Source organism: Mastigoproctus giganteus, chromosome 6, assembly GCF_048544385.1.
Source record: "Mastigoproctus giganteus isolate SK-2022 chromosome 6, ASM4854438v1, whole genome shotgun sequence".
Lineage (NCBI taxonomy): Eukaryota > Metazoa > Arthropoda > Arachnida > Uropygi > Thelyphonidae > Mastigoproctus > Mastigoproctus giganteus.
In genome coordinates, this window is record NC_143580.1 from 231,559,012 (window position 1) to 231,586,435 (window position 27,424).

Sequence of the window (27,424 nt, forward strand, 5' to 3'; positions counted from 1 at the left end):
GGCCCCGAGTGCCAAGCGATAGTTCCCAAGCGATCTTTATAGTGCGTTTTCTAGCGTTTTTCCTAGAGTGAGTACTAGTGCTTTCATAAACCCTCCACCGCTCGCAACGTCACTGCTGACCGCTCGCATCGTCACTGCTTCCCTCGCTGAGCAACGTCACTGCTTCAACGCTAGCAACGTTACTGCTAACCCCGCTTGCAACGTTACTGCCATCGCTAGCAACGTACTGCTCTCTTCTTCTGCTGATCGCTTGGTCACTGGTTGGCACCGCTCCTGCCTCCACGTGGCGGGGTCGGTAACCTGGGAGAAGGAATTCCCTCTTCCAGGGCTGAAAGGAGCAACGATGGATTGTGATGCATATCCACCGCTAGAGCCCACGAGCTCCAGACCTGTCAACTCTGATTCAGAGCATGACTTGAATCGTCCGAAGAGACAGCGGACTGAAAAACAGAGTGCAGATATGCCAGCATTTCTAATAATGCACTCATTATCCACACAACCTGTAGGCAAGTTATCGCCATTTCTAATACAGAAATGTTTAGAATCGGTTGTTGGATCTCCCAAAATGGTGAAGCGTCTTCAATCTGGAGACCTTCTAATTGAAGCTTCCAAACCAAGCCATTCAGAAAAATTGTTAAAATTGACAACCTTTAACAACATTCCAGTGTCAGTTACGCCACATAACACCCTGAACACCTCTAAAGGCGTCATCAGCGAATGGGACTTACTAAATGTCTCTGAACAAGAAATAATACAAGAGCTTAGTGAACAAAAAGTGACTCATGCACGGAGAATCATGACTAAAAAAGATGGCAACCTACTACCAACCAGGTCCATCATTTTAACTTTCAGTACTCCGACTCTTCCATCTTCTGTTAAAGCAGGTTACCTAAATTGTAAGATACGGCCTTACATCCCAAACCCCATTCGCTGCTTTAAATGTCAGAAGTACGGTCATTCTCAAACAGCATGCCGAGGCGATGCTGTGTGTCCTCTTTGTGGTTCCAAGGAGCATTCTCAAGAAGACTGTACAGCTTCCACTCCTATTTGTCCAAACTGTAAGGAAAACCACCCTGCATTTTCTAAAGCATGTGACCTTTGGAAAACAGGTAAAAAAATCCAGAAATATAAAGTTGAACATAAAGTCACTTACCCTGAAGCAAGAAAGCAAGTGCTACTAACCATTCCTAGCCGATCATACGCATCTGTTACTAGAACCAGCCGCTCAGCTGCAACTCAAACAGATGTGTCCATAGAACCGAGAGTTTCCTTTGCCACCTGGGCCAAAACTGTTTTATCATGCAATAAGAAATCTACAGTCAACGAAACCAGCAATACGCCGATCAGCATCCCAACTGATGCTATCTCAACTTTGCCCGAAACAACAAAATCAACTACCGTTGAAAATCAGAAAAAGGTGAAGCCACGAAATATCAACATGGAAACTGATGTTCAATCAGAAGATGACGACACGGTACTAGAGTTACATGCTAGTGACATCATGGATACAGGACGCCCAATCTTTCCCAGAAATGAGAAACCAAAACCAAGCAGACAGAAACCTTCTCAGAAAAAACAGTCAGATCAATCTTCCTCAAACAAATCCAACCAATGAATAAATTCCTACAATGGAACTGTCGAGGATTACGCAGTAATATAGACGACCTCAGTGATTTACTGACTCAAACTAATGCAGTAGGTGCATGCTTACAAGAAACATTTTTATCACCACACGCTTCGGTCAAAATCAAAAACTATACTATGTTTAGGCGAGACAGGGTTTCTAACTCTCCTGCTCGTGGTGGGGTAGCTATACTTGTGAAATCTACAATTCCCTCAAGACATCTCCAACTAAATACCTCCTTAGAAGTTGTAGCAGTCCGGATAGCAATGGGAATATCGTTATCACTTGCATCCATCTATATATCACCGAATTATCCTTGCTCCCAGACTGAACTGGACAGTCTTATTATGCAACTTCCGCCTCCCGTCTGTTTACTTGGTGATTTCAATGGTCACCATCCATTGTGGGGATCCTCCACCATGGATGGTAGAGGCAAACTAATCGAAACATTCCTGGATAACCATAACCTGACTCTTTTAAACTCTGGTTCTCCAACTCATGTTCAACTACCTGCTGGTACTACATCCGCCATAGACCTATCCATCTGTTCAGCCTCTCTTTTTCCAAGCATGGAATGGTTAGTGCTAAATGATCCATTCCACAGTGACCATTTCCCTATCATTAGTTCAATTCAAACACAGGTCATGTCATACCCTAAAGGCCGTACTTCTTGGAACTTCCAAAAAGCAGACTGGAAAACCTATTCCAGTTGTGTTATATTTGAAAAGCAATATGTACAGCAACAGAATCTTGATAACGTAACTGACCACATTACCAGCCACGTATTATCTGCAGCAGAAATTTCCATCCCAAAATCTAACCTGCACAAGAGTGTACACCAAAATCAGTGGTGGAATGAAGAATGCTCCAAAGCAAAGCGTGATAAAAACAGAGCTTGGAACCACTTTCGTAAATTCCCAACTACCGCCAACCTAATTGTCTACAAAAAACTCAGAGCTAAAGCGAGACTGATTAGAAAAAAAGCAAAACATGAATCCTGGACTAACTTCGCCTCATCCATTAACAGAAATACTGACACTCGAATTATTTGGAAAAAAATACGAGCACTCAATGGGAAATTTCTACCGCTGCAATCACCAATAATACAATGGAATGGGCAGGAACTATCTTCCCCTAATGATATAGCAAATGCGCTATCAGAGTCTTTTTATGACATTTCCGCCTCATCCTCTTATGTGACATCCTTCCAACGCATTAAAACTAATGAAGAACGTCAAAAATTAAATTTTCAAACTAGACTATCACTCCCTTATAACCAGCCTTTTACTCTCGTCGAGCTGAAGGAATGCTTAAGCAAATCGTCAAATAGTGCAGCAGGACCAGACGGTATTCACTACAGTATGTTGCAGCATCTATGTGAATCTGACCTTGGCATATTATTAATATTCTTTAACCGTATCTTTTCAGAAAATACTTATCCTCTGTCCTGGCGGCATTCCTATATTTGTGCTATTCCAAAACCAGGCAAAGATCCCACTCTGGTCCAGAACTACAGACCGATATCATTAACAAGCTGTTTAGGCAAAATCTTTGAAAGGATGGTACATAAGAGGCTCACCTGGTTTCTAGATTCCCAGCATCTTCTCTCTGATCACCAATATGGCTTCCGTAAAAACAGATCCACCCTAGATTTACTTGTAAAACTTGAATGCAACATACGAAATGCCTTCGTCATGAAACAGCACCTAGTGATGGTCAACCTAGATATTCACAAAGCATTCGATACTACCTGGCGCTATGGCATTACTAAAGATATGCATCAGTTGGGGCTGAGAGGCTATCTTCCTCAAATCATTCAGAACTTTTTAAAATTACGCACTTTTCAAGTCCGATATAAAAACGAGCTGTCAGCAACTCACATTCAAGAAGAGGGTGTCCCGCAGGGTTCAATACTGAGTGCTACCCTATTTGCGATTCGAGTCAACAAAATATTGGAAGATCTTCCAAAAACCATTCAAATTTATATGTATGCAGATGACCTCACTATATCCTGCCAATCACAAAGTATGAATACTATCGAAAGACAGTTGCAAAATGCTCTATACAAAATAGAAACCTGGACCTTATGCAATGGATATCGTCTTGCTGAACAGAAATCCACCACTACACACTTCTGCAAACTACGATCACTTCATCCTGATCCTGAGCTAAAGATTAATAACATGCCAATACCTCTTACTCACACTGTCCGTTTTCTTGGCCTAGTGCTAGATAGGAAACTAAACTTTCAAGCACATGTGACCTACCTTCGGACCATCTGCTTGAAGAAATTGAACATCCTCCGGTGTGTGTCATCTATGTCGTGGGGCGCTGATCGGCATACCCTGATCCATCTCTATCGAGCTCTCATCAGGTCCCGTTTAGACTATGGCTCCCCAGTGTATGACTCTGCTAGGAAAACTATTTTAGAGCGATTGAACACGATCCAGCACAGTGCTCTGAGAGTTTCTCTAGGGGCTTTCAGAACCTCCCCAGTTCAGAGCCTTTACATTGAAGCCCACGAACCTCCCTTACATCTTCGGAGGAAAACATTGCTTTTGATGTATGCCGCAAAAATCCGCAGTCTTCCCTCTCACCCGAATTGGAGATGTCTATACAATACCGAATGGGAGTCATTCTTCAACAGCAAACCAAATGAAAACAGACCTGCTGCACTTAGACTTAAAGAACTAACTCAAACGTGGAATATTGAAATCGGCAATATATATGAGGACATAACACCGCCTGATCCACCGTGGACAAATATCCGTGCAATTTATGATGATTATTTCCAACAGTGGGGAAAGAAAACCTTGTCTCCCTTCAATATCGCACAATTACATGAAACTCATTCTGCTTCTAATTCACAGGCCTGTAAGATCTATACTGATGGATCAAAAACTGAGACCCAAGTAGGCGCTGCGGCAATCTTCCCTTCATTCACTACTTCTATCTCATTACCTGTAGAATGCAGTATCTTCACTGCAGAGCTTTATGCTATTAACTTGGCCCTAGATCACATTACTCAACTTCTGATTTCTTCTGCCTTAATATACACTGACTCCCTCAGTGCTGTCTCTGCCATAAATAGCAATAGCACCTCCTCTCACCCTGTTATCAAACAAATCCATTCCAAATTACTTGTGTGCAATGAGACCAACCAAACTGTGACATTCTGCTGGATACCAGGGCATTCTGGTATAGCAGGTAATGAAAGAGCAGATCTTGCAGCCAAACAACCAGATACCAATATTTTACAGAATTGTCAAGTTCCGTACTCCGATTTCAAACATATCATTCGTAAAGCATGTTACAATAGATGGTCACTGATCTGGAGAGGTTATCCAGGAAACAAACTATACAAAATAAAACCAGAACCAAAACTGTGGCTCTCCAGTTTCCGGAAAAATAGACGAGAAGAAACAATTTTAGGAAGGCTAAGGATTGGGCATACACACCTCACTCACCTGTATCTATTAAATAATGACAGTGCTCCCCAATGCACATCATGCCAAGTTCAACTGACCATTCGCCATTTGCTAGTGGACTGTCCCCACTTTCAAACCATCCGCTTAAGCATCTTTACGTCAATTTCTAATACACAGTCATCAGTAAATTTAATGCAGATCCTGGGAGATGATCCTAATAAAAAGGAACTATTTACTTACTTAAATCAGATAGGAATATACCATAAAATATAGGTATCGTTTCATATCCACCATTAGAAAGACACAATATGGCCCCAGCAGCCTATGTGTCGTTAAACTTAACTACAACAACAACAACAACAACAACAGCACCCTGAACAGAATAATCAGTATTTATGCAATCCACAACTAGCGGACCAATGCACTTTATCTTTTTTGCTTCTAGTGGTAACCATAACTTATCTTTAGAAATGATCTATTACCCCAGCCTATGTTCTTTCACTTGTGATTGCTAAAATTTCTTACTTCAGTTATTGTACTGTGTGTTTGGATTATTTCTGTAAATAGTATTATTAAAGAAATCCCATAAGTAGTCATATGGGCTCAGATATGGAAAGGATGGCTCAGGACCATTCATATCAGAAACATTCAGCAAATGTTTGTGATAAATGCTCATGTAAATGCTCACTGACAGCTTATCCAGTTAAGCCCTATCCCATAAAAAGAAAAGAAAAAGAATAATACTTGGTTAGAATTGAAAGCTATGGTTTAGAAGAATGGGATAAATTTCTCTTCAAAAGGAATGCAACTGACAGTCAGGCATCACTTAATAGTCAAGATAAATCAAGACTGCGCTGACACATTCATTACATTTTGTTTATTTGGAAATTTTCAATAAAACGAAATTACGTTTTAATGTTTTTATGCTGTTGTTGTTGTTATTTGGTTTTTAGGAGCATTAGCAACTAAGGCTATATTTCTCCGGGGATATGCGGTGGTCATTACCTGACCTTTCCGCATCCTCCGTATTTGGTGGTCACGGGCTCGAACCCCGGTCTAATCAAGAAGCATGTGCTATGCACTGCTGCTCCTGCTCACCTGGCTACAGAGGCACATGTTTTTATGCATATTACTCAGTTCTCATCTGTGCAGATACATAGATAAAATAATTACAAGTTGAACAATAATATAGAGCAATATAAGAACAATAATATGTGAATGCAAAGAGTTAAATTTATTTCAATTAAAAAATGTGGCAGGAATGCGGGTTTGGTGAAAACTAAAAGTGGGTGCCATGTTAAAAATGACTGAAGAATTCTGTGAGGTCGGGATTTGGATGCATAGTGATTTCTTGCTTGCACCGACCAAGTGAAAAGAACTTAATTAGTAAGTGAGCGAATACACACAGTAACACATAAAAAACGGACACAAGGCACAGATATTTAGGAGATAACATATATTAAATTTAGCAAATACAGAACATACATAGAAGCTTTTGGCTATTGTATGTAGCATTTTTCAACAAATTGAGCACTGGCAAGTGGTTGTTTTTATGTGTTGTAGCTGACCTTCAAGTACGTGAGTAAGCAAGGTCACAGAGGAGGGAGAGTGGTTTATGGGTAGTTGCGAACAGTGACGAGGGCAAATAAGAGAGGGGGAAAGGAGACAGTTGAGATGTGTGACTCCGTTGTAGGCAGCTGACTAGCTCATGGACTATGAGAGGCTCAAAGATTGAATGTATGCAGGTGCTGCGGTCCCTGTTGATCATATTTCTGGTGATGCTGATGTGTGCTGATTTCAGCCAACTGTGGATCCTGAAATTGCAAGAGTGAAAGGCTCAAAGGTTGATGTCAGTTTTAGGGCGGGTGCCCTAAAGCTGACTTTACCCATTCAACCCTAGCTGCTCACTGTTGGCAGGAAGTACATATCACACCCAATGATGCTAAAATCATAGGCTTCTCTTACAATTTCAGGATCCGCTGTTGGCTGGAATCAGTGCACATCAGTGTCACCAGAAATACAATCAACAGAGACTGCGGCACCTGCATACATCCAATCTTTGAGCCTCTCGTAGTCCACGAGATCGGCAGATGCCTACAATGGCAGTCACCAATCTCCCTTCCTTCTTCTCTTCCCCCTCCCCTTACCTCTTCCTCACCCTCATCACTGTTCACAACTACCTGTAAACCACTCTCCCCTCCTCCATGACCTCGCATACTTACATACTTGAAAGTCAGCTACAACACATAAAAATAACCACTTGCCAGTGCTCAATAAGTTTAAAAAGCTATGTTTGCTTTTTCAACTAATTAGTTGTATATTCTATGTTTGCTAAATTTAATATATGTTATCTCTTAAATATCTGTGCCTTGTGTCAGTTTTTTATGTGTTACTCTGTGTACTCTCTCACTTACTAATTAAGTTCTTTTCACTTGGTCAGTGCAAGCAAGAAACCACTATGCCTTTTAAAAATGTTTTGAGAACCACTAGTTTAATGCAGAGTTTTTTGGATTGTTTTTTGGATAAAGTTGCTTTTCCTTAAGGGAAAACAACTCTATTTGAGGAAGAGTAACTTCTTGCTCCATAGCCAAGTGATCAGAAATGGGAGTGCGGTAGCAATCACTCTTTTAGTAGACTGGAGTTCAAGCCCCTGATTGCTAAATACAGTCAATTTGCCAACCCACACTGCACCGGTGTGGCGGATTATGGTCTATTTCTGTCAACATGAATTGTCCAGGAGGCTTCCATCCTGCAGTGGATTGATAATGGCTGCATTTTACCTTTTTTTTTTTTTTTTAACTTCTTGCATATGCTGATTTGATATCTCAGTGTCAGCAAGAAAGTTGTTGTTGTTATTTGTTTTTTAGGAGCATTAGTAACTAAGGCCATATTGCTCCGCGGATATGCGGTGGTCATTCTCTGACCTTTCTGCATCCTCCGTATTTGGTGGTCACGGGCTCGAACCCCGGTCTAATCAAGAAGCGTGTACTACGCACTGCCGCTCCTGCCTACCAGGCTACGGAGGCGCCTCAGCAAGAAAGTTAATAATGTTTTTCAAACAAAGAATGTAAAGAAAACAAAAACTACATAGATGGAGTCATATACCAGAGTTTATTATATTATGAAAGTTAAAGAAAACAATATTATGTACATGCTGATCACCAATTCACATTGTTGATGCTAAGAACAAAGAACGTGGATATATATAATTAAACAAACCAGAAACCAATACTACAAGGACTAACTAGACCTTGTAGTATTGATTTCTGGTTTGTTTAATTATATATATCCACGGAGGTTTTTTGAGTATTATGTGAAGATACAACTACACAGGCAGCAAGTGGTGGGATCAACTATTGACGTTACCAACAGCAAATTCAAAATGGGGAGCATTCAAAGAATTAATCTTGGAGGCTACTAGGCTTTTCATACCAACTAAGAAATATTGTTCAAAGTTTAGGCCTAAATGGATGTTAGATGAACTAATGAGACATGTGGCAAGGAAGAAATTTGCATGGGATGCATATAAATTAACAGGAGACACATAAGCCTATGATAGATATAAGCTGGTAAAGCATCTTTGGAAAAGGATGCAAAGAAAAACAGCAAAGAGTTCTTTACTTATGATGTAAACTCTAGAAGGAAGGGAATGAATCAGATTAGTCCACTTGATATCGATGGTTCAACTGTTGATGATCTTGCTCAGATAGCTAACAAACTAAATGAGTATTTTGCATCTACATTCACACATGAGGAGTTATTCAGAGAAGGGAATGCCAGAGGTGTATTAAACTCTGGCAGTGAGCTAAATGATTTTGTAATAACAGAGCAAAGTGGAGGAGAAATTATTGAAGATAAACATAAGAGAGGCACCTGGGGTGGATGGGATCTATCAAGTTATATTAAAGGAAGCAAAGGAAGTAAGCAAATCTTTAGCCATAATTATGAGAGCTACCCTGGACTCAGGGGAGGTACCCATAGACTGGAGCTGTGCAAATGTGACCCCAATTCACAAAGGAGGATCAAAGGGTGACACAAGTAATTATACACCTGTTAGTTTAACTTCTGTTCCAGGGAAATTAATGGAGTCACTGATTAAAGAAGCACTGCAGGATCATCTAGACAATGCTTCAGTTATAGCTCAGACACAGCATGGGTTTGTTAAGGGGGAGTCTTGTCTGACCAATTTGATTGGATACTATGCTGTGGTTACAAAGGAACTGGATGCATAGAATAATTTTAATATCATATATTTGGATCATAGAAAGGCTTTTGATACTGTTGCACATGGAAAACTGCTGCACAGATTGGAGCAGTGTGGCATTGGAGGCAAATTACTGCTATGGAAAAAGGGATGGTTGAGTGGGAGAAGACAGAGAGTGGTAATCAATGGACACTACTCATCATGGACTAATGTTATTAGTGGAGTCTCTCAGGGTTCAGTGTTGGGTCCATTGTTTTTTCTGTATTTATAAATGATATTGATGATGGTATATCACCTTAATGTCCAAGTTTTCAGACGATAAGAAGGTTGGCAGGGTTGTTAAGGACACTAATGACAGTACGCTGCTGCAACAGGATCTAGAAAAGTTGAGCAGATGGGCTGAGAAGTGGCAACTGAAGTTTAACATTGACAAATGTAATGTACTGCATATGGGAAGCAGTAACCCCATAGTAATGTATCAACTGTGTGGTACTATATACGGTGGTAGAGAACGAAAAGGACCTGGAGGTAATTGTGCAGTCAGATATGAAGATTTCTGAGCAGTGCATATGATCTAAAAGAGTAGCTCATGGTGTCAATGATATACAGGAATTTTTCTAGCAGGGATAAGGAGGTGATTATCCTCTTGTATAAGGCAATGGTCAGCCACACCTTGAGTACTGTATACAGGTCTGGAGGACTCATTTTAAGAAGAATGTAGAGCTGCTGGAACATGTGCAGAGAAGGGCAACAAGATTAGTAAATAGAAAAAGGGTTGCTCTTATGAAGAACGGCTTAAGTTTTGAAAATTACAGTGTCTGGAGACTAGGCACCTGCGAGGTGATCTGATTGAGGTGTATAAGGCCTTGAATTGTTTGAGCAGGTTCAATGCTGATGGGATTCTTCCTCTTGCTCAGAATAATCACTTGAGAGGCCATAAATTCAAATTGAGGAAAGATAGTGGTAGGATAAATGAGCGGAAGTTTGCCTTAACCAGCAGGCAGTTGATTGCTGGAACAAACTTCTATTGTAGAAGTTGATAGCTTAAATAGATTCAAAGCAGAACTAGACAAACATTTGAAATGAGTGGATGGGTGAAATGAGAAGGTTTTTTTTCCTTTGGCTGATGCTGTATAAACTTGCTTTCTTGCATCATATGCCTTTTCTAATGCTAATGCTAAAAAGTGCCATATCATTGTTGAAATGTTTGCTCAGCCAGCTCCAGTGATAGTGTGATTGCATAAACACATGAAGAAATACCCACTTTAAGTAAAAATAGTGCATATTACCTTCATTATTTATTATTTTTTCATTCATTTTATTCGTTATTCTTAGGATGACTATTGTAAATTTTCATGTGTTTTACCTTCTTATCTATGATTAAATTAAGAATAGTTGTATTTTAATATCTCATGAAATATGTACTAAATTTTTTAAGTCCACTACAATTTTATTTGCAGGCATCTACACTCTACACAACATGTGATGAGGTAAGAATTTTTTTATCCCTATCTGTTGTTAAACTAATTTATATCTCACTTTTATTTTATTTGGGAAAAGTGGGAACATAGCTGCCATTTGCAGCTATGTTCCCACTTTTGGATCTTTATATCTCACAGAGCTATGTTCCTACCTTTTGGATACAAAAAAAATTTAGCTTAAAAATTAAAATATTTCCCAAAACTCAATGTGAATTTAATATTCCTTTATTATGGGTATGGCTTTCAGTCATAATCATTAATTGTATTGGAATTCAGAAGTATGGCCATAAAAAATAAAAAGCACTCGCTCATTAACTTTATTTGAGATGGCCACCTTTTAAAATTTTTTTAAATTAAAAAGTTAAATAGAAAATTTAAATATTAAAATAATGATAAAACAGTGAACAATGCACAATCTCCTTTCTTTCAAATTGCTGTATATTCTTGTTTTTCAAGATATATATATATATATATATATATATATTGATATATCTTGAAATATCTTTGTATAAAATACTCCCTGTTATTGTTCATGTGAGCTTCATGTTTTTTTTTTTTTTTTTTTTTTTGCTATTTTGTACTCAAAAGCCATTCTGTTCACTCAGGAATAACCCATTGCTTTCAAAGATAATTTTTTACCAGAGTTTCTCCATTATAATTCAAAAAATTTATTCATTAGGGTTAAAATGACCTTCAAAGTTTAAGAATAAAAGTTGCAGGGTTTTATTTTAGTGCAGTATAGAAGTTGAAAATTGTTTCTATTTCTGTGTTCAGTTTCTCTATGTGAGGAAGCTTGGGTCTCTCCAGTGACTGTGGCCAAAAATCAGTTGTCCAAGTTTGGTATTATGCTTACATTACAGGCAAATGCCATTACCCATGAATTATCCCTGTTATTATTTCTTAAACAAATGGCATTACCAAAAAATTATCTGCCATTTGTACAAAGCACCACTGACAACTTTTTGAAGTTTACTGATCTCTCGTCAGATGACAGGTGAGCCTCACTTGCTCATTGCCTGATGGGAGACCAGTAGTTTTGAACCAGCTGTCATATAACGCTCTGGACTTTTAACAAATAGCAGAGAGGTCCTCTGCATAACATTAACAGATTAGATGTTTTGTAAGTCAGCAATATGGTTTACTTTATCAGTTATGTAAACATTTAAAATGCTCACCCTTACTAATAGATTGATATCAAGTGATATCAAGTTAACAATAAACAAATGCTTTGATGAATCCTTATTTGTGCATCATCTCTAAATGAGCTGCATTGCCTAAATTCCAGAGTAACTGACCAGTGATAAACTAGCTTCAATTGGAATGAGCAGCAGCCTGGAAAACAAGATGCAGAGTATTTCAGAGCTTGTTCTGCAATGACAGTCTCTGAAATACTCTGCATCTTGGGTTGAAATACTCATGGATTGTGTTAGGGTAGCTAAGAATAGGAACAGGTACATGTATACTTGCATGTACACCAATGCTAGGAGTTTGGTAAATAAATTTGATGAATTTGAGGTATTGCTCAAAATAGCAAAGGCAGATATTGTTGGGATATCAGAGACGTGGTGTTACACAGATATAAGGAATGCAGAACTGGAATTTGGGGAGTACAGTGTGTACAGAAAGGATAGATAGGATAGGAAGGGAGGAGGGGGTTATGCTATTAGTTAAGAAACACATAAAATCCAAGGAAGTGAAGCCAGTCGACATCGCTGGACAGTGCAGTGTCGAGTCAGTTTGGTGTGACATAAGCACTAGGAGATCAAAATAGAGAGTAGGAGTGTGTTATAGGCATAATGACTTTGATGAGTATAATAGGAAACTGTACAGGGAAATAGAGTGGGCTAGTAAATCAGAGAGACTTATAATGGGGGATTTTAATTTCCCAGATATTGACTGGAATTTGTGGGTTGGTCACTCATACACTAGCAAGGCTTTTGTGGATATGTTGAATGATTGTTTTCTATATCAGCATGTTTGGAATGCAACTAAAGGGAGTAATACTCTTGATTTGAGTATCAATAGTGATTCTTCATGCATTAAGAATCTGCAGATAAAGGAACCACAAGGTTTTTTTTTTTATGTAAACCCCAAACACGAGAGGTATTATAACCTATAGTACTTAGTACCGTGCTTGGGTTGGAGGTTGAGAAGACGAAAGAAGATATTTGTTAACATTGGACTTGAACTTTTGTAGACGGTAATTTTCTGGAAATACGTATGAAGGAAGGTTTCAGAAAACAGCAGTTGAATGAATAAATAAGGAAGATGAAAAGTTGATTCTGTGAGTTTGAAGTTGGACAGTAAATGGATGTTCGCTGGTGGTGGCACGTGTTCGGACTGTTTTGAAAAAAAAAAAAAAAAAAGAGCGGGAATTATAGAAGCCAATTCAGAAGAACAGTGCCCATGGAAGTATCTGTAGAAGAGGCATGCAGCAGAAACAGTACGTCTAGATACAGCAAGTGGAGACACTCTGTTAGAGATGAATCATTAATTAACCTAACTGCCCTCTTCTGAATTGAATCAAGAAGCTTGAGAGCGTTTTTGGGGGCACCACCCCAGGTGTGGGAACAATATTCCATGGCAGGGCAGATTTGCGATTTATACAGAGTGAGCAGCTGTTTGGAAGAAAAGTAACGGCGAGAGCGAAAGAGAAAACCCAGTTTTTTAGATGTAGAGGAAGCAATATTTGTAATGTGCTTGTGCCAAGAGAGATTAGAAGTCAGGGTAATCCCCAAAATAGATATATCATTTTGCCTAGAAATCGGAGTGTCACTAAAGATAAGCATAGGAGCAGAAGAATCCTTTTTTGCGAGATATAAGAGAAGACTGAGTTTTAGAAGGGGTGAAATCAACTAAGTTGTCTTTGGTAGCAGATTTTCGAGAAGTTGAAGCTGATCGAGCAGGGCAAGGTTTCTCAAAATGGAAAGTAGAATGCGATGTGCTATCATCAGCAAAACTATGGATAGGATTTCCAGTCAATGGAAGAAGGTCTTTAATATACAAGAGGAAAAGAGTGGGGGAAAGAACTGAACCTTGGGGGACACCAGCATTAGTGGAGAAGTTAGAAGACAGAGAGCCATCTATCATCACCCTCAGTGAGCGATCAGAGAGAAAAATGGATAACCAATTACAAAAAACAGTTGACAAACCATAAGATGGAAGCTTGTTTAGAAGACCTTGGAGTCCCCAGGGTTCACTGCTGGACCCATTGTTGTTTTGTGTATATATCAATGATATCGATGAAGGTATATCAGGCTTAACGTCCAAGTTTGCAGATGATACAAAGGTTGGCAGGGTTGTTAATGGCAATATGCTACTACAACAGGATCTAGAAATGTTAGGCAGATGGACTGAGAAGTGGCAACTGAAGTTTAACTTTTACAATTGCAAAGTACTGCATATGGATAGTAATAACCCAAGAGAAATGTACCATCTCTGTGGTACTACACTCAGGGTGGTGGAGAATGAAAAAGACCGGGGGACAGGCTGCCAAATTAGGTCATATAGTTTTGTCAATGATACATAGGAACTTTGCTAGCGGAGACAAGGACATGATTATCCCTTCGTATAATCCAGTGGTCATGCCACGCCTTGAGTACTGCTAGAATGAATATGAAGAATGGCAACAAGATTGGTGAGAGGAACAAAGGGGTGCTCTTACCAAAAGAGGCTTAAGTTCTGCAATTTGCATCATCTGGAGACTAGGCACCTGCGAGGTGATCTGATTGAGGTGTATAAGGCCTCGAATGGTTTGAGCAGGTTCAATGCTGATGGGATGCTTCTGCTTGCTCAGATTAAGAACCTGGGGGAAGGGGGGGCAGAGATTTAAATTGAGGAAAGGCAGTCATAGAATAGATATGTGGAAGTTTGCCTTTAGCCAGTGGGTAGTTGATTGCTGGAAGAGACTTCCATCTGTTGTGGAAGGTGGAAGTTGATAGCTTAAAATAGATTTTAAGGCTGAATTGGACAAAACATTTGGAGTGACCAGATGGGTGAAATGGGTTACGTTTTTTTTTTTTTTTTTGGCTGATGCTGTATAAGATTGCTTTCTTGCATCATATGCCTGAACTAATGCTAATTCATCCCCACCCAGTGTATAAGCTATTTTTGGGGTTGCCTATTCCTGAAGTGTACCTTGCATTTTGCTGTATTAAAAACATAGCCCGCCACTTTTTGACGGGCGCCTCCATAGCCAGGTGGGAAGGAGCAGCAGTGCGTAAGCACACGCTTCTTGATGTAGGACCGGGGTTCGAGCCCATCACCACCAAATACGGAGGATGCGGAAAAGGTCAGGGAATGACCCACCGCATATCCCGGAGCAATATGGCCTTAGTTGCTGATGCTCCTAAAAAAAAAAAAACCAAACAACAAATGACCACTTTTTGGGACTATCCCCGAATCCTATTCAGTTTTACCTTAAAGAGTGTTTGCTTGGCACTAATCATTAACCACTCTTTCAATCTTTATATTATCTGCAAATTTTGGCATCACATTAATTCCCTTCATTGATAAAGGAATAGAGGATGTGAAAAAACAGAAAACAAACAGTGGGTCCATGAACTGATCCTTTCGAGAAATTCTTCCATCGCTTTGTCCCAAATACTGATAAATGCTAAAACTTTTAGGAAGTGAAAGTATTTGATTTATATTTATAATCCTCTTTATTATAATTTCAGATTTTAGAGGAAACAACATGTAATTGTAGTGTTTAGGATTAAATCTTAACATTTTTGTTTCAACATTCTAGTTAATTAGTTATGTTAATAATTAATCAATAATGTATATTGTTTTTCAGATCTTAGCAGAATTTCTTCCTTCAGGTGAAAAAAAATTTGTTTTAGGAAACATTATAGGAGGACAAATTGTTTGGTAAGTAGAGTAGTTTTCCTTAGTCAAAAGTCCAATTTACATCTCTGGGCTTTCTAGACTGTTGCAATAAGCAATTAATGGGTGAAAGCAGGCTGTAACAGGCATCTTTCAACCATTATTTTTAAAATAGGCTAATTATAATTAGTGTGACTTCTAATTATAATTAGGGCTATTTTTAAAATAATGGTTGAAAGATGCCTGTTTACAGTCCTGCTTTTCACCCGTTAATTGCTTATTGCAACAGTCTAGAAGCCCAGAGGTCTAAGTTGACTTTTTTTTTTTTTTTGCAAATATCAGTTCAATAAAAATGTCATCGTCATCATCATCATCAACCATTTTCAATCCACTGCAGGGAATGAAGGTCTCCTCCAGCAACTTTCCAGTTCTGTTTTTGTGCCCATGGCCATCCATTTACTACCCACAAAACTCATGGAATTTTCATCTGTCCATCTCCATTGTTGTCCTTCAGGTTTTTCTTCTAGCTTCTCTTGGGTACCAATCAGTTATTTTTCTTAGTCCATCTGTCGTCTTGTCTTCGAGATCCTACCCAAGGACCATTTTAGTTTCTTTAGTTTTTGATAAGAATGTCCTATACTTGAGTTTTGCTGTCTAATCCACGTGGTTTCTCTTCTTATCTAACAGTCTGATTCCCAATATAATTCATTCCATTCTTCGCTGTTTTAGTTCTCAGCTTCTCTCCCATTCTTTTTTGTGAGTGCCAAAGTTTCCACTTCCATAAGTCATGGTGGAGAGTATACATTGGTTTCATTATTTTTATGTTTCAGGACAAATTGGGAATATTGCTCCCCAGTATGTGGACTATATTTCCTGAATGCTATTCATCCAAAATTTATTCTTCTCTTGACTTCCAGCCATTTATCATTATTACAGCTAATGACTTGTCCCAAATAAGTATATGGACTCCACCATTACTGGAGTCATTTGCAAATCGTAATGGGATTTTGAAAATGAGTAATGGAGAAATCAGTTAACCGCCAACTCTTAAACTACCTAGAAACCTTCCGTCTGATCAGTGATCGCCAGTATATTGATTCCATTCAGTGTCGATCCACTGGTGATATTCTGGGCTTATGTTAACCCATTTATGGACAAATTCAATGGGAAAAGTTCGGGGAAACACAAGCAGTTGCTCTTGACATCTCAAAGGCTTTCGATCGTGTTTTGGCATAAAAGGTCCTCCTAAAACAAGCTTCGATCTTATGATTTGCCAACTTTTTTTTTTGCGATTGGTTATCCAGTTTTTCTCTGTATGGCTCCTCTGTCTTCTAACTTTTTCTGCTTATGCTGGTGTCCCCTCAAGGTTCAGTTTCTTTCCCCCACTCTTTTTCCTCTTGTATATTAATGACCTTCTTCCATTGGACTGGAAAATCCTATTCCATAGTTCTGCTGATGATAGGCACGTTGCATTCCCACTTTCCATGTTGAGAAACCTTGCCCTGCTCATTCAACTTCAACTTCTCGAATATCAGCTACCAATTCCTTAAATGCCAATCTCCAGGTAATTCTCCAGCGTGTGCAAAGGACAACTTAGTTGATTTTCAGTCCTTCTAAAACTCAATCCTGTCTTATATCTCGCAAAAAAGGATTCTTCTGCTCCTATGCTTTACCTTTGGTGGGACATTCCGATTTCTACACACGTTCGATATATCTCTTTTTTGGGATTACCCTGTCTTCTAATCTCTCTTGGCACAAGCACATTGCAAATATTGCTTTTCTCTGCATCCAAAAAAACTGGGTTTTTTCTCTTTCGCTCTCGGCATTTACTTTTCTGCCAAACAGCTGTTTCACTCTGTACAAATCACAAATCTGCCCTACCCACCATCTGGGGTAGTGTCCCCAAAAACCTCTCTCAGGTTCTAGATTCCATTCAGAAGAGAGCAGTTTAGGTTAATTAATGACTCTTCTCTAACAGAGTCTCTCCACTCGCTGTCTCATAAAACGTACTGTTTCTGCTGCATTGCCTTGTCTACAGATACTTCCATGGGCACTGCTCTTCTGAATTGACTTCTATAATTTCCTCTCTTTCAAAACAGTCCGAACACATGTCGCCACCAGCCAACATCCATTTACTGTCCCAACTTCAAAACTCACAGAACCAACTTTTTCATCTTCCTCGTTTATTCATTGAACTGCCATTTTTCTGGAACAACCTTCCTTCGTACGTATTTCCTCAAAATTGCAGTCTACAGAAGTTCAAGTCTAATGTCAACAAATATCTTTCGTCTTCTCAACCTCCAGCCCAAGCACGGTACTAAGTACTATAGGTTCTAATACCTCTTGTGTTTTGTGGTTTTTCAATAAAAAAAAAAAAAGTGTGCATCTTACCATTCTGTGATCACTTCGAAACATTTTCCCTTGTTCAGGACGGTAATGTCATTCACGATATATCTTGTGTTAGTGAGGATGAAGTTGATTTTCATTAGTTGTTTAATGCATTTGGGATCTTCCGTGTCCCACTTTTCTGTTCACCGTTTTTCTTGAAAAAAAGTGTTCTTTATTGACGATCCTCGAGATTCTGCAAATTCCACAAGTCTTTCGCCTCTTTCATTTCTTTCACCAATTCCAAAAATTTCTTATAGTTCCCCTTTCTGCACTGCTTTTGTGTCTTTCCAACGTTAGCATTAAAGTCCCCTCATAATGATAGTGTAGTGGGGTTTTTCTGCTCATCTAGAAGGACTCTCAATTTCGGTGTACATTTCTTCAACCTCTCATCATTTTTGGCTCGATGTTGGTGCATAAATCATTACAACCTTTAGCATTTTAGCATTAGTAATAGGTATACGATGCAGGAAAGCAAGCTTATGCAGCATCAGCCAAAAAAAAAAAAAAAAAAAACCTCCCATTTCATCCCTCCATTTGTTTCCAAAATGCTTGTCCAGCTCAGCCTTAAAATTTATTTAGGCTATCAACTTCCACAAACCAAAGATGGAAATCTGTTCCACTAATCAACTACCTGCTGGCTAAAGGCAATTTTTCGCACATCTATTTCACAATTTAATCAAGTCTTTCCTCAGTTTGAAACTGTTTCCCCCTGAAGTTCTTAATCTGAGCAAGAGGAAGAATACCCTCAGCATTCAGCTAACTCAAACCCATTCAAGGCCTTATACACGTCAATCAGATCATCTCGCAGGTGCCTGCTCTTCCAGGCACTGCAATTTGCAGAACCTAAGCCTTTCTTGGTAAGAGCATCCCTTTGTTCCCCTCACCAATCTTGTTTTCCCTTCTTTGTACTCGTTCTAGCAACTCTACATCCTTCCTAAAATGAGGCCTCCAGACCTGTACACTAGGTGTGGCCTGACCATTTGCCTTGTATAACAGGGATTAATCGCCTCCCTGTCCCTGCTAGCCAGTGCCTCTGTAGCCAGGTGGGGCAGGAGCAGCAGTGTGTAGCACACGCTTCTTGATTAGACCGGGGTTCGAGCCCGTGGACCAACAAATACGGTGGGATGTGGAAAGGTCAGGGAATGACCACCGCATATCCCTGGAGCAATATGGGCCTTAGTTTGCTAATGCTCCTAAAAAACCAAAATAACAAGCAAACAACAACAACAACCCTGCCTAGCCAAATTCCTATATATCATTAAGACTCCATGACCTGCCCTTGCAGCCTGTCCTGCACTGTCAACGAACTTCATATTTGACTGCACAATTAACCCCCAAGTCTTTTTTTCACTTTCTACTTCCCTGAGTATAGTAACCACACAGTTTGGTACATTTTCTCTTTGGTTATTGCTACCCATGTGCAGTATTTTTGCATTTGTCAATGTTAAACTTCAGTTGCCACTTCTCAGCCAATTTGCACAACTTATCTAAATCCAGTTGGAGTAGCAATACTGTCTTTACTGTCATCTGCATCAATTTGTGTCCATCTGAAAAACTTGGACATTAAACCTAATATACCTTCATCAATATCATATACAAAAACAACAATGGGCCCAACACCAAAACCCTGGGGAACTCCACTAATAACATTTGGTCCATGAAGAGCAGTGTCCATTGATTACCACTCTCTGTCGTCCTCCCATTCAAACCATCCCTTTAATCCATTGTAGCGACTTACCCTTAATGTCATACCTCTCCAATTTTTACAGCAGTCCTTTCCACGTGCAAACAGTATGAAAAAGCTTTTCTGAAATCCAAGTACAGGTCAGTCCCCCGTATAGCACGATAGTTTGTGTTTCCTAGAAACCCTCGTGGCAATGCAAAATCATGCAATATAAAACAACAGGCCCCTATGGGGAAAAATAGGGTTAGGCGCCGACCCACCCAAGATTGAAACACACATTTGTAACCAAAAACATTACCAAGCACAATAAAATAATCGTAATAAAAATATTGCTAATGCTTTTGCTTCTACCGTAAGCAAACTTGTTTTTTTGTTTGATTTTTCTATCCAAAACAGATGGACAGCTGTTCCATCTCTTCCAATTCTTTATGTCCTAATCTAATGGATTTTTAATTACACTTTGAGTTGTTCCTGCTATGAAAGTTGTCCTTTATTTTCTCTGCATTCTTTGTAATACTCGGCGTTGCCTCATTTAGGTCTGTAGCACGTGCAATATCACATGGTCCTTTCAGTTTCGCTCAAAGCGTTTCACAATTTCTATATTTTTTTTCTCTATCGACAGAGGCGCACTGGCCATAAGCCTTACCAGGGAAAACCCCGGTGGGGCCACAGGCCGGTGTGATTTTTGGCCATAAAACCATAGTATGAGGCCACAATAAATTTTCCCCGATAAGAAATTTTTTGACCCAGTCTGCCCCTGTTTATCGATATTGCTTTTTCTTTTTCTCTCTGAATCTGCAGTGTCCTTCACCAGGGACGCTTCCTTTTTCACACCTTTTAAGTATTTTACTCATTTTTTAGGGAATAAAAGCACAATTATAAAACGGGGAGGCACGCTTGATACACATAAACAAAGCTGTGGGCATGTAGCAACTGAATAAACAACACCGTAAAAGGCAGAGATACACTATTAACACCTCGCATTTTTACTAAAGCACATTTCTAGGAGTTTACTACCATAAAACAATAAAAAACAATTTTCCAGTTTGCCTTTCTGCTAGTGGAATCTGTTATAAACTAGTAGTAAAATTCGATCTAATTGCATTTGCGATTATACCGATAGTTGGAATTGTGTTGGTTTTTTACATTATTATGGTGAAATGTGTTTCCCTTTCACTGATATAAAAAAACATAAATACATCTTCCAGAATCTTCTCTTCATTCCTATCGTGTGTTACATTCGGTTGGGGTGATTCTGCGTTCGACTGCCATTTCTTGTAAACACAAAGGCGAATCGTGGCATAAGCAAATTCGGTTTCATGTTATATAAGATATTCATTCTCCTATTTATAAATCGTGTATGATCGAATTTGTGTAGTGTAAACACGTGTTTATACGAGGACTGACCTGTATATGATTTAAAAATTATTTTTTGGCATTCAGTTTCTTTTGTGACCACATCATAGTATTCAATCAAATTGGTCAGACAAGACCTCCCTTTAACAAATCCATGCTATGTCTTAACTATTACTGCAGTCTTGTCTAGATGATCCTGCAATGCTTCTTTAACCAGTGATTCCATTATTTTTCCCTGGAACACAAGTTTAAACTAACAGGTCTCTAGTTTCTTTTGAAACCTTTTACACCTTTTGAAACCCGCTTTTGTGAATTGGTGATACATTTGCACATCTCCAGTCCATGGGGACCTCACCTGAGTCCCAAGGAAGCTCTCATAATTATGGCTCTAAAGGTTTGCTTACTTCCTTTGCTGCCTCCTTTAATATAACTGGATAGATTCCTGTCCACCCCAATTAAACATAAAAAAAGGTGCTTTTTTTTATGTTTAATTTCACCAATTTCTCCTCCACTTTGCTCTCAGTTTATTACAAAATCGCTTAGCTCCCTGTTAGAGTTTGGTAAACTTCTGGCACTCCCCTCATTGAATAACTTCTCATGTGTGAATGTAGATGCAAAAATACTCATTCAGTTTATCAACTACCCGAGCATGATCATCAATGGTCAACCCATCTACGTTGTGGGTCCAATCTGATTGATTCCCTTTCCATCTAAAGGTTTATGTGAGTGAATTGTTTATTGTTTATTTTGGTTTTTAGGAGCATTAGCAACTAAGGCCATATTGCTCTGGGGATATGTGGTGGTCATTCCCTGACCTTTCTGCATCCTCCGTATTTTGGTGGTCCACAGGCTCGAACCCCGGTCTAATCAAGAAGCATGTGCTACGCACTGCTGTTCCTGCCCCACCTGACTACGGAGGGCGCCTACATAAGTAAAAGAACTCTTTGCTGTTTTTTCTTTGCCTTATTTGCCAAAGATTTCTTGTAATCTACCTTTGCCTGCCTAACCTCCTTTGTGACTTGATTTACAGACTAGTTTTATATCTGCCCTAGGCTTTCTGTGTCACCTGATACTTTATATTGCATCCCATACATTCTTCTTCTCTGCCAAGAGTCTCATTAATTCGTCTGACATCCATTTAGGTCTATACCTTGAACAGTAAACCTTTAGCTTGTACCTGAAATGCTGAGTAGTTGTCTTGACACCAAGGGTGTCAAGATAGTAGTCAAGACTACTTCAGGACTACTAAAAATACTATTTCAAATAGTACTTTTGAATTCCAAAATGTTTTTTTTATATCTTTATGAAACCAGAAAAGCCATCTCCACAGTCATTCCAATCACTGTTTTCCATTGGTTAATTAGATAAAATTAGGTTTTAATATTGCAGAGTTAAAACAGGCAATAAAGAAATACTGAAATGTTAATTTCAATCCTTTTTTATAACGATATGCACAGGTAATTCTTAATTAAAGTATCACATTTTTTTATTGGGGTAGGGATAACCTTAGCAGACAAATATTAGTTAATGAGAATGGGTTTTTGAAATGGATAATTTTCAGTATAAATTTTTTTTTTGTCCTCGCCTTTTCCCATTTATTATATGGGGTCCAGCATTTTTAATGTTTTTGGCATGCAATTTTTACGGCCGGATTCCCTTCCTGACGCCAACCCTCACCCTTTATCCAGGCTGGGAATATGCGGTGGTCATTCAAGGACCTACCACATCCTCCGTATTTGATGGGTACGGGCTCGAACCCCGGTCTAATCAAGAAGCGTGTGCTATTGCACTACTGCTCCTGCCCCACCTGGCTAAGGAGGCGCCAACAATTTCAGTATAAATAATTCACCTTATGAACATTTTCAGTGAAAAGTGCATGTAATGGGGGTGTGCAAAACATGGTGCACATTGTCTGCCATGGTGTTTTTATTCATATTTTTGTGTTTTAGTGCCGTGTTACAGCACAGAATTGTATCCAGGTATGACCAGGTTTTTTGAGTGTCTTTTTTGTAGACACTCAGATCTAGGAATGCTTATATACACATAAATAATGTTTGATTGATTATCTTTATTTGAATATTAGGAAAGCATATGAATAATAATATGTATTAATCACAAAAAAAATGGACAATAATATATTATTTCCAAACATTTGGCAATACAACACACTGAGCTTTTTCTTTAATTTCGAATTTTTTGGTTAAGGGCATATGCCCCTCTGCTCCCCCCCCCCCCCCCCCAAATACGCCCCGTTACAGCAGATGCTCAAAGGGATTATTGACAATACACAAATGCATCGTTGCACTGCAAAAGAGTGGCCTAGTTTTTTCTGGTTAATCATAAAATAGTGAATTTTTTTGGCTAATCAAATTTTTATGTTTAATTTGCAATTAAAAAAAGACAAATGTTCTCACTCATGAAATAAATGTGTCATTGATCACAACCTGCTGACAGTAAGAAAACATATCTGATCTCATATACATTGTTGTATATGTGCTCAAATAGAAGCACATCATTGTGACTGTGCTCAGATACAACAATGTGCAATGTATCTGAGCACATTTGTTCTCTAAAAACCTCTTTATCATTAAATTAATTTTATTGGTAGTTAATTACACAATGTTCTCTTAGATTGATTTATTTCAAATGGTAATACATTTCTTTTGCTCTTTAGGAAATCCTCCTGGATTTGTTGGTTCATCCTGAAGGCCCTCGTATTAGGGATAGATTTAGTCATGGTGAGGCAGATATTTTTAATATCCCAAGCCAGTTAGCAAGCCATGTTTTGAGTTGCAGTGCTGCTATATGCAGCCAGTTTGCTTTTACGTCTCTTTCTCTACAGGAGGTAATAGAATTATTGTTATACTTCTACTCATATTATCAACATTAATACTTAATTCAACTGCAATTCTTAAAATGCCACTTAATTAGCCAAATATATGAATCTTCAGAGAAACCACTGCCTTCAATTGTAACCTTTGTATCTGATAGTACAGTGAGGTTTCTATTATCCAAAGTGAATGGGGCCAAGGTAACAGAAATATCTTGGTTTTAGATAATAGAAATCTTGGATGATAGCAACCAAACCTTTTTGCATTTTATAGCACTTTATAGGGATAAGTTTATCACTTCAGTACTTAATATGTGTAGTAATTACAATAAAGTTATGTTTGCACAGAGTAATTTTAAAAAAGTGTTTATTAAAACACTTTAAAATTACTATAATATGCTCAGAATGTAATGAATACATTAAATAAATATATTGTTTACTTAATATATTGCAGGTTTGAACACAGTTGTAATTAATCATAGCATTCAAATGTCAATATTTATAAGAGCCAGTATATATATATTTGTATGCGCTGATAAACTTTGACAAAAAAAATTTGCATCCGTTTTTTTTTTTTTTTGTCTCAAACTTTTTAAATACCCTATTCACACCATTTATTACTAACTGTCATGCTTCACGCAGACATTTCTACTAATTGTAAAAAAAAGGCTAGTACATTGGGAATCAGCATATTTTGTACAAATCTTGTTGCCACCACCATACTAGAAATATATGTTAATAAAATATATCTACAGTTTTTTATACGAATAAAATAAACTACAATAAGTTATATAATTAAAATACAAAATTAAAAGTATAAAAGTGATAAAAGTAATAAGACATTAGCATAGAATATTAGCATTAACATTAGTAGTAGTAGTGACAAATGATGCAAGAAAGCAAGCGTACACAGCATCCACAAAACAAAAACCCCACAACACTTACCAATTTACCTTTTAATTTCCTCCAAATAGTTTCTCAAGTTCTTCCTTGAATTTATTTAAGCTGTCAACTTCTACAACAATAGATGGAAGCCTGTTCCAGCAATCAACCACCCGCTGACTAAAGGCAAACTTCCAGACATCTGTTCTGCAATGTCCTTCCTCAATTTGAATTTGTGTCCCCTTATGTAGGTAGTCTGAGCAAGAGGAAAATTCCCATCAGCACTGAGCTTGTTCAATACATTCAGAGCCTTTAAAAACACCTCAATCAGATCACCTTGTAGGTGTCTGGGCTCCAGATGCCGCAATTTGTAGAACTAAAGCCTTTACTGATTCCCCTCACCAATTATGTTGCCATCCTCTGTACTTGTTCCAGCAGCTCTATATCCTTCCTAAAGTGAAGCCTCCACACCTGTATGCAGTAGTCAAGATGTGGCCTGACCACTGCCTTATACAGTAGGATAATCACCTCCTTATCTCTGCAAGCAAAATTCCTGTATATCACTGACAGAACCCCCATGAGCTCTTCTGGCAGCTTGTCTGCATTGTTCAGAGAACTTCATATCTGACTGCACAATTATCCCCCAAGTATTTTTCATTTTCCACTACCCTGAGTGTAGTATCACAGAGTTGGTACGTTACTCTGGGGTTTCTGCTAACCATATGCATTACTTTGCATTTGTCAATGTTAAACTTCAATTGCCATTTCTCACCCCTTCTGCCTAACTTTTCTAGATCTTGTTGCAGTAGCCTATTGTCATTCCTTGTCATTAACCACCCTATTGGACTTTGTATCATCTGTAAACTTGGACATTAAGTGTGATGTGCCTTCGTCAGTATTGTTGATAAACAATAACAAGAGCAGTGTCCATTGATAACCACTCTTTCTCTTCTCCCACTCAACCGTCCCTTTATCCATAGCAGCAACTTGCCCTTAATGCCACACTGCTCCAATATATACGAAAGTCTTTTATGTGCAACAGTATCAAAAGCTTTAAATCTAAGTATTATGATATCAAAATAATTTTTTTATGCAGTTCCTTTTGTGATCATGTCATAGTATCCAATCACATTGGTTGGATGAAATTTCCCCATAATAAAACACCATGTCTAGATGATGCTGCATTACTTCTTTAACAAGTTACTCCATTATTTTCTTTGGAACAGAAGTTAAACTAATAGGTCTATAATTACTCATATCACCTTTTGTGAATTGGGGATACATTTGCACATGTTCAGTCCATGGAGACTTTCCTTGAATCCAAGAATGCTCTCATAATTATGGCTAAAGGTTTGCTTGCTTCCTTTGCTGCCTCCCTTAATATAATTGGATAGATCACATCCACTCCAGGTGCCTTTTTTATGTTTAACTTCAACAATTGTGGATTAACTCAAGACTTGAAGGACTCTGCAAGGCTTTAGGGGGGGGGGAAATTTCTATCAGCATGGCCCACACTTGTAGGTAGAAGGAATTTGTTTTGTAAAGACGGGATACACTTAAACAAAGGTGGTGCAAAAGATTTTGCCAGTATTATCGAGGATACCTTAAAGGTTCAGGGAAACTGCTAGTTGGGGGGGGGGATGTGGGTAATACTGACACGCGCTTATCTGATAATTTTGGTCAAAGTAACTCTTGCACATACCTTAAGAGTTCTTATCTGTTACCCCAACTGGATGTATTATCTAGATGTTCTGGGGGTAGAAACGTTTCATGTGAACGGGTAGCTAATGCCAGGGAAGAGAGCCTAAAAAACTTCAAGGGTTGTGTTAGGGTTGTTAAATATACAAGAACAATAAGTTTTAATTGTTTATACAGTAATGTTAGAAGTGTTGTCAATAAAATGAACAAATTCGAACTGCTGGTTAAAACAAATAACGCGGACATAATAGGGCTTACGGAGACGTGGTGCCACCCGGAAATTGCGGATGATGAGTTTCAGTACGGATTGTATAATGTATTTAGGAAGGATAGGGTAGATGGAAGGGGTGGTGGGGTAATGCTTCTTATCAGAAGCAGCCTGAGTGCGACAATAGCTTTCCTGGATTCAGACGTTTCACATGCTAGTATAAAATCTGTATGGTGTGAGATAGTTGGAAACAAAGGTATAATGCGAGTAGGAGTAATCTACAGACCAGGTGATTGTGAAGATTATGACATTCAAATGGAATGGGCAAGTAAGCGTCGATGTCTTATTATGGGTGATTTCAATTTGCCTCTAATTGATTGGAGTAAATGGGAAGGAAACTCGACATGGGGAACAAAATTTTTAAATCAACTAGATGACTGCTATTTGTATCAACATGTCAGGGAAAGTACTAGAGAAAAGAATATCCTAGACCTCATCATCACCCATGAATCAGGACTGACAGTAGAGGAACCAGTAGCAGGAAGTGATCATGGAGTTCCACGGTGGATGATGATGAGAGAGGTAGCAGCAGTAAAAGGCAAAAGAATGGATTTTAATTTCAGAAAAGGAAATTACGATGCCTTAAGGTACTACATAGCCTCTATTAACTGGGTAGATATTGCGCAGAGAATGAACACATTTTAACTGTGGTAATACTTTTAAAACATTAATCACAGATGCCTTGAATGCGTATATACCATTAAAAAAATACTCCACGTTATTCATCCAAGTTAGATGAATAACGAAATTGCCA

At 38.6% G+C, this 27,424-nt stretch overlaps 1 protein-coding gene across 1 annotated transcript in view; it reads left to right on the top strand.

Moving 5' to 3' along the window:
* Positions 1 to 27,424, top strand: part of LOC150085077 (endoplasmic reticulum membrane-associated RNA degradation protein-like) — a 110,410-nt gene that overhangs the window by 47,320 nt on the left and 35,666 nt on the right. The window contains exons 9-12 of the mRNA XM_090376456.1: positions 10,717 to 10,746; positions 15,536 to 15,609; positions 22,942 to 22,981; positions 23,667 to 23,837. Coding sequence (XP_090232582.1) covers positions 10,717 to 10,746; positions 15,536 to 15,609; positions 22,942 to 22,981; positions 23,667 to 23,837 — 315 coding nt within the window. The remainder of the gene's footprint in view (positions 1 to 10,716; positions 10,747 to 15,535; positions 15,610 to 22,941; positions 22,982 to 23,666; positions 23,838 to 27,424) is intronic.